At 38.8% G+C, this 14,454-nt stretch overlaps 2 protein-coding genes across 2 annotated transcripts in view; one reads left to right on the forward strand and one right to left on the reverse strand.

Annotated features, from left to right (window-relative positions):
- LOC101857641 (methyltransferase-like protein 27) overlaps positions 1-3,814 on the reverse strand; it is a gene marked incomplete in the record, with an annotated part of 16,266 nt that extends 12,452 nt beyond the window's left edge. The window contains 2 exon segments of the mRNA XM_013082495.2: positions 1,590-1,719; positions 3,787-3,814.
- A 91-nt stretch (positions 3,815-3,905) lies between these two features.
- On the forward strand, positions 3,906-13,601 carry LOC101858026 (ankyrin-3). The gene is made up of 3 exons (XM_005098266.3): positions 3,906-4,344; positions 10,477-10,731; positions 12,590-13,601. Exons 1-3 carry the CDS (start codon positions 4,107-4,109, stop codon positions 13,324-13,326), a joined length of 1,230 nt encoding a protein of 409 aa, XP_005098323.1. The 5' UTR covers positions 3,906-4,106; the 3' UTR covers positions 13,327-13,601.
- The last annotated feature ends 853 nt before the right edge of the window (positions 13,602-14,454 follow it).

Raw genomic sequence — 14,454 nt, forward strand, 5'->3', positions numbered from 1 at the left:
TTTTCCCATTCTCCTTCGTCCCTTCCCAAGGCCCGCCCCTTCTCTTTCATCCCTGCCCCATCCCCTTTTCCTTGCGTGCATTCCCCCACCCCGCCCACCCCCACAACGCGGCACAGCCCGATAAGATTCTATAAAAAGAAACGCCACAGTTCGAGATTTAGCCCACACTCGACGGCCATATTTGATCCCCAACGCGGCGTACTGCTCGCGACGCCGCGAAGAGAGAGAGAGGAGGCTCCATTAGTTCTAAACTCCTTGGGTTTGGGGGAACTAGCGGTCCGGGCTTTGAACGTCGCAGATACAAACGCGTCACAGCCCCCCCCGGGCAACTGATCATTATTACAATGATCAGCTAGTCTTGACGTAGATCTACGTAATGAATTGAGCGCTGGTCTATGGACTATGGAATCAAAAGTTGCCGTCATCTAGGCTCTAAACAGTAAACAGCAACACAACTTTTTGGTAAGGTAAACAAACGAGATGACACAGGCGTGTGCATTTGAACAAATCTGTCTTTTTTTTTTACACAGCTCATAACATGCAGGCATTTCAGGCACTACTTGTAACTTCTCTTTATACATTACTTGCTCAGTGCCTGTAATAATCTACACAAAACCTCGTGTTTGCTATAACGAAGACTCGGATTCAACGAGATTTTAGGTCAGGCCCGGCGACCTCGTTGAATCCGAGTTCCACTACTGGCGTTTCAAATAGCACCGGAGCTATTCAGAACTCGGCATTGCAAGTAGAACGGGAGCTATTCAGAACGAGGCATTGCAAATAGCAACTGCCTTTTTAAAATGCACAGAAAATTGAGGTAGCCATCCCGGTATCGGTACTAATACTGAGGAGGATAATTTGCCATCTAAACACACCGACAAAAAAAGAGGTTTAATTCAGATATTTAGATCTAGATCTAGATTTAGATATAATGTTTCACATGATTGTCGGTCGAGGCAAACTGGAAAATAATAAACGGGTGGGGTGTCAGTATGGATCATGGGGAGTGCAAAAAGAACTGAAAAATGCGGCCCGGGGAGGGGTGGGGTACGCTTGTTCGGTACCTTAGTGTAAGAGATCAAGTAGCCTAAGAGCTGTAAAATGTCTATGACTTAGGCAGTTTCCAAAACCCCATGTTAAGGTCAAAGATCGTATTACCCTAGCCTGTCATGAACATAGTAGAGGCAATTCTAAGCATATTTGTGTCCAAGGAATTGACCATCTAATTATATAGATCTATATAATAAATAAAATACCGTATAGATCTAGATCTACCGACGGTTGAGCGCAAGAAGTAGAAGTGACTAGATTCTATAAGCCACTTTTCAGTTTCAAGAAAGACGCGTTTGAAATTTTGACGATTTTGAAATCTTTAGCCTATAACATAAAAAAACAACAACCCAACAAATCGAGATTGGAAGCTATGGCTTAGATATTTTACGGAAGTAGGCTAAAAGAGCGGACAAAATCTTACTACCTATATCGATTTGACCTACTCCATTTCGACCAAAATGGATTTTAGTCACTCTTTGCGCTCGGTCATCGAAATATAGGGCCTACAAACTTAAGCTAGAAATAGAAGCATTTACCTGTCAGTCACCGGTCATGTGGGCAGTGGGCAGGGCAAAGAGCATTGAGCAACGGATTTACCTTCAACGCAAGAGATGATCTAGAGTCACAGAATTCTACACTTATAGAACGGGAACTGTACCACGTGACCTGTGAGGAATTGAAAACCGAAAACAATGGCGTCTTGAGGGCACGATTTATCGTTTTCGGAAGTAACCCTAGCTTTTAAGGAGGAGGGCTTATTATTTTTTTAAAATATTGGGCTAGTATTTATTAAAGAATTTTCTTTAAAGAAATTTCTAGAATAATATAGAACCTATAGATGTGTACAAATGTTTGAAAAAAAATACTCATCGGTTAAAACGAATTGATATAGATCTAAGACATTGTGTAAAAGTAGGAGAATCTAGATCTAGGTGTTCGATAGTTCAGTAGCCTAGATATTTGATAATAAGTTGCGCATCAAATTTTTGATGGCATGCTACAGTAGTAGAGATAGCGTATTATATTCATCCGAAACATTCATTTCCGCATCCATACACCTTTTTGGGCCTTTATAAGCACATGTAGTCCTACTTTAATTATGTTACTTTCATAATTGTTTTTGAAAGCATTTTCAATTTCTTTCACTTTCAGTTCCCACGCGCGGGCACATATAATTATGATTATAATTTAAGATTCCAAATCTGACTAATGTATTATTAAATAGCGTATAATGCTGAGTTAGCCAATGCATTGCAATACGCGTTATTATCAATTATTGAATTGTAACAAGACTTCAATTTGATCCGTAACAAGAGACCACTTATTTTTTTATACGTGTTCATGAATGTGTGTTTGTTTACTCTGTGCAGGGATTAAAAATTAAAGATTAAAGATTCCAGATCTGATGAATGTATTTATAAAATAGCGTAATAGTGCTGGGTTAGCCGATGCCTTGCGATACACGCTTTTATCAATTAATTGAATTGTAACAGGACTTCGATTTGATCCGTAACAAGACACCACTTATTTTTTCTTATACGTGTTCAAAAATGTGTGTTTGTTTACTGTGTGCGGGCATTAAAGATTCCAGGTCTGGCGAATGTTTTTATTAAATAGCATAGGCCTATAGGGCAGGGGTGGCCAACGCATTGCGATACGCACTTTTATCAATTAACCGAATTGAAACAGGTCTTCAATTTTATCCGTAACAAGAGACCATTTATTTTTTCTTATTCGTGTTAAAAAATATGTGTTTGTTTACTGTGTGCGGGGATTACAGGGGGACAAGCCCATCCCCTCGACATGTGATCCAAGGTATGGGGATACATTTTTGTCAAAATGCACACAGCTCTGAAATCCTTGACCAGTGATCACTCACCATGGAACTCTTTCTGTTGTGACTGTAAACACAAGTTTCTTCATTATCACATCTGAATGAGCCTATCATTCATGCATTAGAAATCACACTCCCAACACACAGAAAATGAATTTGAACATATATTCAGGAAACATATGCCAGTTCCACTCTTGTTTACTTTGTTTTGCATTATTGGCTTTTATGTGTAAACCAATATTTTGAGGCCTTTTGTGCATTTTTGTGTTTTTGGCAGCATGTACAATAGGCCTATGTATTTTATGTGCAACCGACACATTCTCCAATCTCTTGTATTTGTTAGACTCGCACGTGCTTTAAACAAAGCATGTTGTTGTACACACTACTGATGCAAACACAGAGATGAATTTTCAAAGTGAGAAATAATACATTTCCTCAATATAAGCTCAATTTATTTATCTCTTTCTAGTAAATTGGAGAAAAGGCTTATATTGTTCCTTTTTCCTTGCTTTGGATGGCCTTAAGTTTAATGACAATATTATTGTAGTGAGCATACTGTCAGCGTCCCCTTTATCGTAGATCTAGTACTAATCAAGACTATATCTAGATATTTTGCCAACAGAATTAATGTTCATAATTAGTGTTATTATCAAGTGTATTGTGATTGTGAAGATCTCTAGTTGATCTAGAGATCTAGATCTATCTAGATCTAGATATCTAGATCTAGATCCCATCCCATCATAAAAAAAACAACAAACCAACAATACAAATACAAAAACATTGTAACATTGCCAATTGTGACATATTGTTGGCAATAAAAATGTACTAGACTATTTCACTATATTTCCTCTTCGAAAAAAGTTTTAAAATACTGATGTAAGGTGTCTTCCAAGCCCTACCACTAGTCTAGCATCAGCGTGCATAGCAACGCGAAGCCTCGCTGTGCGGCGCAGCCAAAGGTGCCCTCAACAGGCCGCCATGTTTTAGTTTCAATTCCTCACAGCGAATTCTGTGTCTAGAGCACAGAATTCTATTCTGTGGTCTAGAGTCACAGAATTCTACACTTGTGTAGAATTCTGTGTCTAGAGTTTATAGTCAAGTAGAGTATTCTCCCCCTTAACGACTTATTTACAAATGGCGACCTCCTTGAGCCCTATCTTCTACCTCTTGGACATTTCCAGTGAAGTCGATAGGGGCGTAGTGTACTCGTTTGAAATAGATGAAACAACATTCTATGAAAAATATATTAGGTAGCTGGGGTCGACTGCCAATCATGCTGTCCAGACATAATTCCCAAAGTGATCAAAACAAAGGTCTAACAGACCTTATGTCTGCAATCGTGAGAGAGGACACGGAGCTGATCAAGGCTTTGATTGAGTCTGGTGCAGATCTTGAGGCTAGAGACAGGCAAGGTCAAAACGCCCTTTACCATGCTTTCCCAGATATATTAATGCCAAGTGAGTTCTTTGTATCCTTGGTGAATACCTTTTCAAGGCATCCATTTGTTATGTTTTTCATTCTTTCTTTTCTCTCTCCTGAATTGTGTTTTTGTTCAGGATCACTGGTGTTAGTCTCTAGCTCTAGCTAGATCTAGATCTATATATATCTAGATCTCTAGATCTAGTTAAAAATCATTGATATGGAAAAAACAAAACCTTTGGGGTGGGGTGGTGGGGGGGGGGGGGGCAGAATTGCAGTATAAATTTATTGTAGTTTCAGTCTCGTACACAGTAAGTACTGTGTGAAGATGTTTTAAATTTGGGTTGTTGAATAACCTTTGCACATGCTTATAACTTTAGGTCTGCAATGATCATTGATGCCAAATCTTCCACAGATATAAAAAGGAGAACTGCAATGGCTAAGGCTAGTTTCAATAAAATGAGCCCAATCCTGAAAAATAGAAACATCTCAATGAACACCAAAATGAAAGTCCTGAAATGCTATGTTTGGTCAACCCTTCTAGATCTATATATGGCTGTGAATACTGGACAATCACTAAAGACAATGAAAATAAAATAGAGGCAACAGAAATGTGGTTTCTTAGGAGACTGCTAAAAGTATCGTGGAAGGAAACGAAATTAAATGAGGTAGTGCTTGATGAAGCCCACGTGGGACGCTCAATGTTAAAAACAATCAGGAAATGACAAATGCAGTTTTTGGGACACCTGAATAGACATAAGGGTCTTGAACATCTAGCTCTCACTGGCAAAATTGAGGGCAAGCGAGGCAGGGGTAGGCCCAGAACAACATACTTAGGGAACCTAAACAAATGGGTAACAGGGAAAGATCAGGGAAACGTAGCTTTTCTGAGAGCATCCGACCAAAGGAATGAATGGAAAATCATGATCGCCGATGTCTGTCGCAGATCTGGCACTGGATGATGAATGATCATTGAGGATGAAAATCATACTGATGTGGGCTTTAAAAAAATAAAAATTGAATATAATTTACAATCGCTACTAAAATACTTTTGTCCTGTGATGAAGACATTAATGAGGCTTTGTGGTAAAATCAGGCACTGCATCAATTATATATATATGGAGTTATTGATAATCTTAAACCCTGTCTAATGCCTTGCTATTGATGAAAAAAATATCAGTTTATCTTGGATACAAGTTGAGATATAGTATGATTTAGGCGATTGAAAGATGTGGGGGGGAATTGCCTGGTTTCAGGGGGCAATACAGCGAGAAAATGGCTGCCAAAGTTGAGTCATTTCATTAGCTTGAGATTCCGTGGAAACTGAAAATTTACCTCTTTTATGGCTTTAATCAATGTTTTTCAGTAAAATCTACAAAGAAATGTGTTCTTTACGTCTTTCTCTGCCCATTACCGATATATCGGCAGCGCAACCGCACCATTTCCGCCCCATTACCGATACATCGGCACAGGCTATACTCAAACTTTATTAAGTTCGTAAATACTTGATTCATAATTTTAAGTTTTGATATAAACAAATCTGGGGATCAAGGACTGGTGATGGGTCTCATTTAAATATTGAGAAATGCCTAAGCGTCTCAAACAGCTTCTCCCAATCCAGCTTACCGTACCTGCCCGTGGTGATCCCTGTTTGCACTGACACGGCTCTGGCGAATGGCAAGTTGTTGGTGCCAACAAACCAACCCCCCCCCCCCCCCCCCCGTTTCCTAGAGGGGCTAAAACAACAGCATGGGAGCAGGTGTGGCCCCACAAGGTGCAGGAGGCAGAACCCACCAATGCGTGGTAGACGCTATGCTCCTCACTAACACACTCCTACCCTCCCTTGAGTGGGTGTCTAATCTACCTAACACCTCTACTGCTTTTATCAACACACCCTCTGTGGCTGAGAAGGTACCTGCCAGTTTGAGAGTGTCTGGGTGCAGGGGATGGACCGAGCGGAATGCCTGACTTGCTTTCTGACCGTGGACCTCTTAGTAAAGGCACAACGACCCAGGATGTGACGATCCAATGGCTTTTCCACTTGGCAGATACCTCAAGAAAGATTAGAAAACTTAAGCCACTAGCCATTGGTGGCGGGGAATGGGCAACGTGAAACCTACCAGAATTACACGGTCTTTCCAGTCTCATGAAAACCCCTTGTACCTTCCTATCCTCTGCATGAATATGGCCCCTTCTCAGTAAGGGCAGGCAGTCCACAGACACCCCAGTCTACAATGCCATGACACAAAGAAACGACATATAAACAAATCTCAAAAGTAGAAACTTCCTACAACGAAATATAGTGTCTATAACTTATAACTACGTATGTGGGTGGAAATTGAAATTGTTGAAGTATTTTGTGTGGCGTGTTTGTGAAACCCTCACACTCACACGAAAGATGATCACACCCATTTCTAGTTCTATCTATGTTTTCTGGGTCTGGTAGTAAACGACCCTGTAGGCATATAACTTGTAAAACAGAATAGGGAATTTTTCTTTAGTAAACTTGAGGACAGAGATGATATTGTCTTAGTCCTTAAAATCCTTAGCTTTAGATTCTGTTTCGGCCGATGATTGAATCGAGAGTGAAAAGAGTGAAAGACATAATTCGTAGATCTAAATCTACAGTGACAGCAAAGAGGATAGATGGAGATAGGGAAGTGAGTGAATATGCTTGGAAATGAAAGGGAAATTAGAAAGCCAAGAGAAGTGAAAATCAAGTGGATAATGACCTAGATCTAGGTCTAAATCTAAATCTAGACTTGGACAAGCAAGTGCAACTCGGGCAAATTCTGATTCATTACAACTTTTGGTATTGTCACAGTGATGTTACAAAACTGATAATAAAATCTTCTAGAATTGCACAATTCCATACGTTTTTGTATGAACATGCAGGGAATTGAATGTGACTTTCATTTTATGAATGTAGGAATCTTTTTTTGAAATACAAATACAAATATTATTATTTATATTCAAAGTTGGAAATTTAGTCTGTCTTTTTATTAGGTCCCATCTGATGGACGTGTTCTCTAACAAGTATCAATTACGTCCTTTGCCTGACCAAATATTTTTTTTACACATTTCAATGCTACGTTTTATTACCTTTCAAAATATGTATGACACTACCAATTTATATAATTTTACTTATGAAAGTCCTTCCCGAACATACACACCTATCAGTATCATTCACGATCGGATGCACAGAGAAAATTGGTGAAAGCTGGTATAAAAATGGGCAGAGAATGAGTTAAATGGCATGAAATGTGTTGAGCAAAAAAACTGATTTCACCATGCTGCCTCACATTTTGTCATGAAATCAGTGCTTTGCACCTTGAAACTGTTCAACTTTATGTCAATGTGAAATAGTATTTTGAGAGAGATGAGGCATCAACAAGTCTGTATATAAGGTTATCTTTTTAATGTCTTTGATTCAGATGTTGCCAGTTCTTTCAAGTTATAAACTTTTAACTAGAGTCACTTTCCTTTGAATTTAGGTTTCCTAATTTTAAGAGAGATGTCGGGCGCAATCAGCTTAGGAAGAAACACTGTGTGGATTTCTATGTAAACAAAGTTTATTGAATTCATGTCATTTTGATTTGAAATTCTATAAAATGTAACTGATGGAATAAAATAAATTTGTCCTAATTCACGTAAATATAGAGATCTATGATATTTTTACCCCTCCTCCCCCCCAAAAAAAAACAACACACACACACACTCTCCATTGTATTTTTATATCTTCGCTATCCTTCACTATACACACATATGCACTCACACACACACACACACCCAAACACATGGTAAATACATACTGAGCCCTAAAACATCTAAGTTTCTACATGATGTTCAAGAGAGTTTAAATACAATTATTATAGTTTGAATAAATATTGATACTGTCCCAATGACTTGACGTTGTTCCGTGCATGGAGATCAAGTCTAGAGTGAGATGCAACATTGTACTTAAAAATGCACGAGCATTGAACATGCACACAATTCCCGGTCAAATAAAACATTCGAGGGAGTCGCACTTCTGAGAAGACTGCAACAAATGCTAATGATAGAACTCCGTGTCTGGCGGGGTGAGGAAAAGGGGGGGGGGGGGGTAGGGTATTGTTTTGGCAGCCCAGATTCTGTCAGCCGAGTACTTCTCGTTAGTTTAGCATTCTAAGTTTGAGGCAACAAAATACTGATTTGTAATTATCTCAGTCTTGAAAAAAATCAGGCTCCATTCACAGAGCTATGTTATTGTGGTTGTACTCTGTTAATGTGTAGATGTTTGGTACACCTGTTAAATGCGAATTTCACAAACTCATTAACTGATTATAGTAAAACCATGCTGCCATTTTCTAAAAAATTTACCGAGAGGTAAAAAGAATGGTAGGCCTACCAAAATTCTCAGGAGACATGAGCATTTCGTATGGAACGGATAAATTTATCATACAGTTTCTTGCACTTAAATTTAAAAAATAGTCATTGTATATTTGAGGAGAAAAAGCCCAAAAATGAGTATGTAAGTGTACATGTTTATCTGAATAGTTACCTGGGAATTATACAATGGAACTCAGAGGGAAAAAAGTGACTTATGTGTTTGTATCTCAACCGGCATTTCACGCCCGGACTGCTTGTGCCCCCTCCCTCATGACACACACACATACAGTCACACATGTGCTGGCTGCCCATCTGACCCTGACACACGCTAAAACGTGTGCATGCTAACAACTTTTGTGTATATTTTGAAAAAAGGCCACTGATTGGTCGCATAAGATACAAACAAAAATGAGTGAAGCCAAGTCAGCTGGGGCTGTTCTCCCAGCAAGAGACTGTTGAATCCGAGCTTGTTCAGTTATGTGTACGTTGAATTCGAGTTATTATTATTTATTTTGATTAATAAAAAAAGGGGAATTCACATCCTTTCGTTGAATCCGAGTTGTCATTGCATCCGAGTTCGTTGAGTCTGAGTTTCACAGTATCCCGCATTGAAACAAGACAACATGGATGCAATATGATGGGAATATGGTAGGCCTACTATGTAGTTCAAGATAGATAAGGTACAGCAAAGAAACCGAAAATTTACTCTTCATGAAGGAGAGCTACATACTCGCATTTTAATATGATGCACCCATGAGCTTACTTGGTAACCTTTGTTCTAAGGTCCTTGGATGATGCACCTAAGATTGCGGTGATGCAGTGCGGGTCTGAGCACATAAGGTAAAAACTACTCGATGCAGTGTGCGGCTCTTGTACTCACAAAAGCTATTTTCATTATTAATGCATCTTTTCAAGCCAAACTTTCACATAATATGCAGTACTCTCCAGGAAATAATTCAAAATTTTAAAAACATTTTCAACCCCAATATGTTATGTAATACTGGGGGGGGGGGGCGTATTGAAATTATATAATACTTAGGAAAATCCTAAAATTTTGAAAACCAAAAGGCATAATGTTAAATTTTTTTTACAAATATCAATTTAGTAGAAATAGTATATAGGTTATGACTCATATTTTTAAATATTCTTCCCCAATATTCTGGAATTTTAGGACTTTCAAAGTGAGGTACTTTTTGGGGGGTGAAATTTTGAGCATAAAATGATTTTCAAAAGCAGATTTCTCTGGCATTAACTATTTTTTGCAAAAACAAATCTTGTCAGTGACCTTTAACAACCAAATCTGCACGTGTGTGAAAAGTTTCAGTACTGTATCTTGATCAGTAGTTGAGATTTTAGGATTCTAGTAAAATAGGGTCTTTCAAAAATAAAGTTTTGAGAAAAAACGCATTTAACCCTATCCGTACGCCTGGGGTCATTTTGTACCCCAGGGGTTGTATTCTTCACATTTTAAAATATTTCTAGTTCTAGTGCGAAGATCTCTTTGAAACTCTCCGTATTTCTCAAAATTCATTTTGACAGACTGCTATGCAAAGTGTACCGATCGGATTAACGAGCAAATTTCCTCTTAGGAAAGTGATGGCACAGTTCCGCTCGTCGTATGGATACGATAGTAAAACATGATGTACGGATAGGGTTAAACAGTTGATTGTTGGTCAGGTTATCAGAGAGTTGAAAAGAAAGGCCTCATATAAAAAAAGCGGTGTTTGGAATCTATCTGATGATGAATCTTACATTTTTCTTGAATTTTCCAAAATTCAGTTCTGCTATTGTTCCATCCTCAGAGACACTAGAGATCCTTCAACTTCTTTTATCCAGTGGTATTAACGTTAACTCAAGTCTTGACGGAGATGGCTGCTCAGCCTTGGTCACCGCGATTGTACTGGACTGGCCAGAGGTCATAGCTCTGCTTCTGGACTATGGAGTGGACATTAATGAAGATGCAATGGCCAAGTCTACTGGTTCTCTCCGCAGCGACTCAGCATTTGAGACAAATTTAGAGCGCATTGCAGCTACCTCACAATTTATATTTTCAAAAGGTAGACGATGTGAAATAAATGTGATACTGGTATAACAGGGAAATAATACTTCATCTTACAGTATTCCACCCTTTGTAGCTAGCAAAATGTTACAGAAGCCAAGGGTTATTATTACAAAGAGCTATAGTTTTGTTTTGCATTAAGTTCATAAATGTAGGAAAGGGATGACAACAACATTATGTAAAGATAAGCTTCAAGGCTTTGAGGAATGTCTGTAAGGATTTACTGTTCAGGTTCTGAGTATAGAGATCTCGGGAGTCAAGAATCAACAAAAAATGGGCAAAACAGGGTCAAGATGATGGTGAGATTAGAATTGGCAATAAACACTAATTTTACAGGAAATAAATCTCTCTTTACCAAAAAAACTCAAAAATATAGACTGGAGTTATCCTATTTTTGTGCTTTGTACTGAATAAAAAGTCCTTGATCTGATTATCAAATAAAATGGCTGCAATTATCGAATCTTGTGCATTTTTCTTTTGCATTCTCGCCCTCTTTTAATCTCTCACAAAAGTGAGTGACGTGTATACACCTGGAAAGATGCTTTTCAGAAAAAGGAAAGTAAAAACCATTATGGAAGCTTACGATGAGATAGAGATAAACTCATCATGCTGATCATTTGACATATGAATGTGACCGAGTCCTATGCCTTGATACCTACATATTAAATTTATTCAAGATTGGGTTTCCGAGACCTTCAGGGTACAGTGGAGTCCACTTATAACGAGTCCTGAAACAACGAGAAGTCTGTTATAAAGACACTATTCTAAAACCCTGTTTTTTTCCCTTCTTTATCTTTGTAAATAAAAAACTGCTATTGCGCAATCAGACAGTCACGCGAGTCGGTTATAGCGGAATATTGCTGCTGCTGTGCACAGCACACAGACCAGTTAAACATATAAAACCTCGCTATTTGAGAACGTTGTTGCTGATCCACCGAAACAAAGAACGGGAGAGCCCACGCGAACCAACAATAAAGGCCTGAGCGAATGAGTGGGGAGGGTGTGGCATGCGTAGACAAACAGAACGCATCGGATGATAGGCCAGCCCAGTCTAGATTATCTAGGCATACCGTGCCTCTCACTTCTCTGGTGCGGGACGGAGAGGTCACAATGCTGTGATAGATGGAGTGAATGTGTGACGTGCGCAAGCAGACGCAACGTACCACAGGGTGTGGTGGGGTGGGGAACAACATAGCGGGCAAGTCAGCCTTGAGCCAGAGCCCCTTCTTTTTGATCGCCAAAGCCGATTTGTCAACATTGCTAGTGCTAGAGAAAGAAACATGATTCGATTTTTGATCAAGTAAGACCTAGAGATCATGTTGAACAAAATCATCATCAGGGGAAATACAAAAAAGGAATAAACAGAACACCAAACTCATAGATAAGGCCTACTTTACTATTTCCCTTGAATTTATTACTGGATCCCTAATAACGAGAATCTTGCTATAACGGACATTTCGCACCGGTCCCCTCCCTCTTGTTATAACAGGATTCCACTGTAATAAAAAAAGGAATACCAGGTGTGACCTGCCAAATAGATCGTATGTGCAGGTTAAGAAAAAGTGTCAACTAGTTAAATTCTCTATTACTTTATTTTTAAAAAAGTGGGATCTTACTGAATCATATAGCATAAAACTGGAATCATGTTGCAGCTTAGTAGAAATGAAAATTTCATAGGCCTATTATATAGGAAGAAAAATTAAATAGAAATTTGAGGTCAACTAAATTAAATGAAGTTTGACAAATTCCCCCACTTAGAGAAACAGTAGATCTAAGGATATCGATCTCAGTATCAACCATGTTTTCCTGCTTTTTTCAGATGATTGATTACCTTTTTTTCTCTCTTCCATCATTAGGATGTGGTCACACAGTGACGCCGTTGCTGTGTGCAGTCATGTACCAGAAGGAACGCATTGTGGATATGCTTCTCAAGGCAAATGCATCGTGTCAGAGGCCTTCGTATGGCACATTTTGGCGTGCTGCTGGGAGCAGCGTGTGCTCCAGCTGCGATGTCCAAGTGACTCCACTGCATATGGCAGCTTACTTAGGCAACCTGCGTGTCGCTCACACCCTCATTCAAGCCAAAGACAATTCTGTTCAAAATCATGAACCCCTTCATGCTTACAGCAACTTTTTAAATGACATCACACCATTGTGGTTTGCCTTGCTTCAAGGTCATGAACACATTGTGAAGCTATTTCTGAGCTTTGGAAAACCAGTAGTTTTAGCTTGTCATTTCGGTTCAGGCCTCCAAATCTGTCTGGAGGAGGGGCACACAGGTTCAGCCTTGATGTTGCTGCGAGCCGGGTACGATCTGAATGATGATATGGAGTGGATAGAAGACGAAAACTATCCATCTTCGGATAAGGAAGTGATAGAACGGATTGAGAGCTTGGTGAATGATCCACGACCTTTGCTGGATTGGTGTGCGTCTTCCCTGAGAGATAAATTTGGTTTGGCACTTGATGACTACTTGTCCGAAGTTGGTGCTCCACAAAAGGTTTGCGATATTCTGAATTTCAATGACCTTTCCAAAGCTTCCTGGCAGAGAGGATTACAAAAACTGAGGCAGCTATCAATATCAGATTCTTAGCTCCTACCAGGGAGATCTCACTGCTATTAATTCAACTTGAGCGCAGGATCAAAAGTGATAGTATACAGATTGTTTCAAAATGTTGTCATGTTTTTGCAGTATTTTTCATTGTCCTGAGAGAGCTTTCCATTGATATTTTTTCTTCTAATATTGTACAGTGAATTCTACAATTGCCATTGTTGAAGTTGAAGTGTTGTTTGGCTCGATGAGCCAAGATGTCATCTTGTGAGAAGAGTTTTTTGAGTTTTGAATAAACCCCTGATCTCACAATAATAATAATATACTTTAAAAAAAATCAGTTTCATATAATCAGTTTTAATGGCATAGGCCAAATTTTGGTCTGCCTGCTGAGAAAAGGATATAACTGTTTGCGACAAGGACACACATACTACCAGATTGTAAAGTTTCTTCCACACAGTGGTGCCAATGTCATGAAACCAAAGGGCAATAACTCATTATTTTACTTTTTTATATTTTAAAAAGCCTATGAATAATACTTTTTGGAAAAAAAAGGATAGGTCGGTTGAGACCAGAGCCAAAACATAGTACTGCCTTGTATTCTAGACTCAAGAACATAAATAGCTGTGCAACTTAACTGGCCAAGCCTGTGTTATAATAAGCATGGGTGTGACTGTCATAGGCATAGTTTTAAATTCAAGATAAGCTGCAGTTACATGTACATCCTTCCTATGCATACATGTGTGTGTGCCCGGAGAAAGGTCCCAGTTGTCAGAAATTTTGGATATTGAAATAAAGGCATATTATTGTAGCAAATTCAATGCTGAACACACTGGTTTTAATTGAAGATATGCCACATTATGTAACACAAGGTGTAAAAACGTTAGGAGAAAACCCCAATTTCTAGCACATTTTTAAGCTTTGGTGAAGTACTACATCTTGTAAAAATAGTTTTAAAATATTTAGACTTGAAATATAAAATCCTTTTTATATGTTATTAAGAAATGGTTGAACGCGTGTTTTCTGATAGAACTAAATTTTTGATCAGGTACAGCATTTTTGGCCTTTTAACTCTGTAGGTTAGAAAAAAAGTTTTGCCAACAACTGGGACTTTTCTCCAGGCACACACACACACACGTTACTTTTTACCCTTCTAAACGCCGAAATACA

Source organism: Aplysia californica, unplaced genomic scaffold (genome assembly GCF_000002075.1).
Source record: "Aplysia californica isolate F4 #8 unplaced genomic scaffold, AplCal3.0 scaffold00177, whole genome shotgun sequence".
NCBI lineage: Eukaryota > Metazoa > Mollusca > Gastropoda > Aplysiida > Aplysiidae > Aplysia > Aplysia californica.

What these genes read in the sequence shown, in the direction of transcription:
- LOC101858026 (XM_005098266.3), top strand. Translation starts at nt 4,107, where the DNA reads ATGAAACAACATTCTATGAAAAATATATTAGGTAGCTGGGGTCGACTG. An exon ending in CCCAGATATATTAATGCCAA is followed by an intron (nt 4,345 to 10,476) that starts GTGAGTTCTTTG and finishes TTCCATCCTCAG; the next exon opens with AGACACTAGAGATCCTTCAA. An exon ending in ACAATTTATATTTTCAAAAG is followed by an intron (nt 10,732 to 12,589) that starts GTAGACGATGTG and finishes TTCCATCATTAG; the next exon opens with GATGTGGTCACACAGTGACG.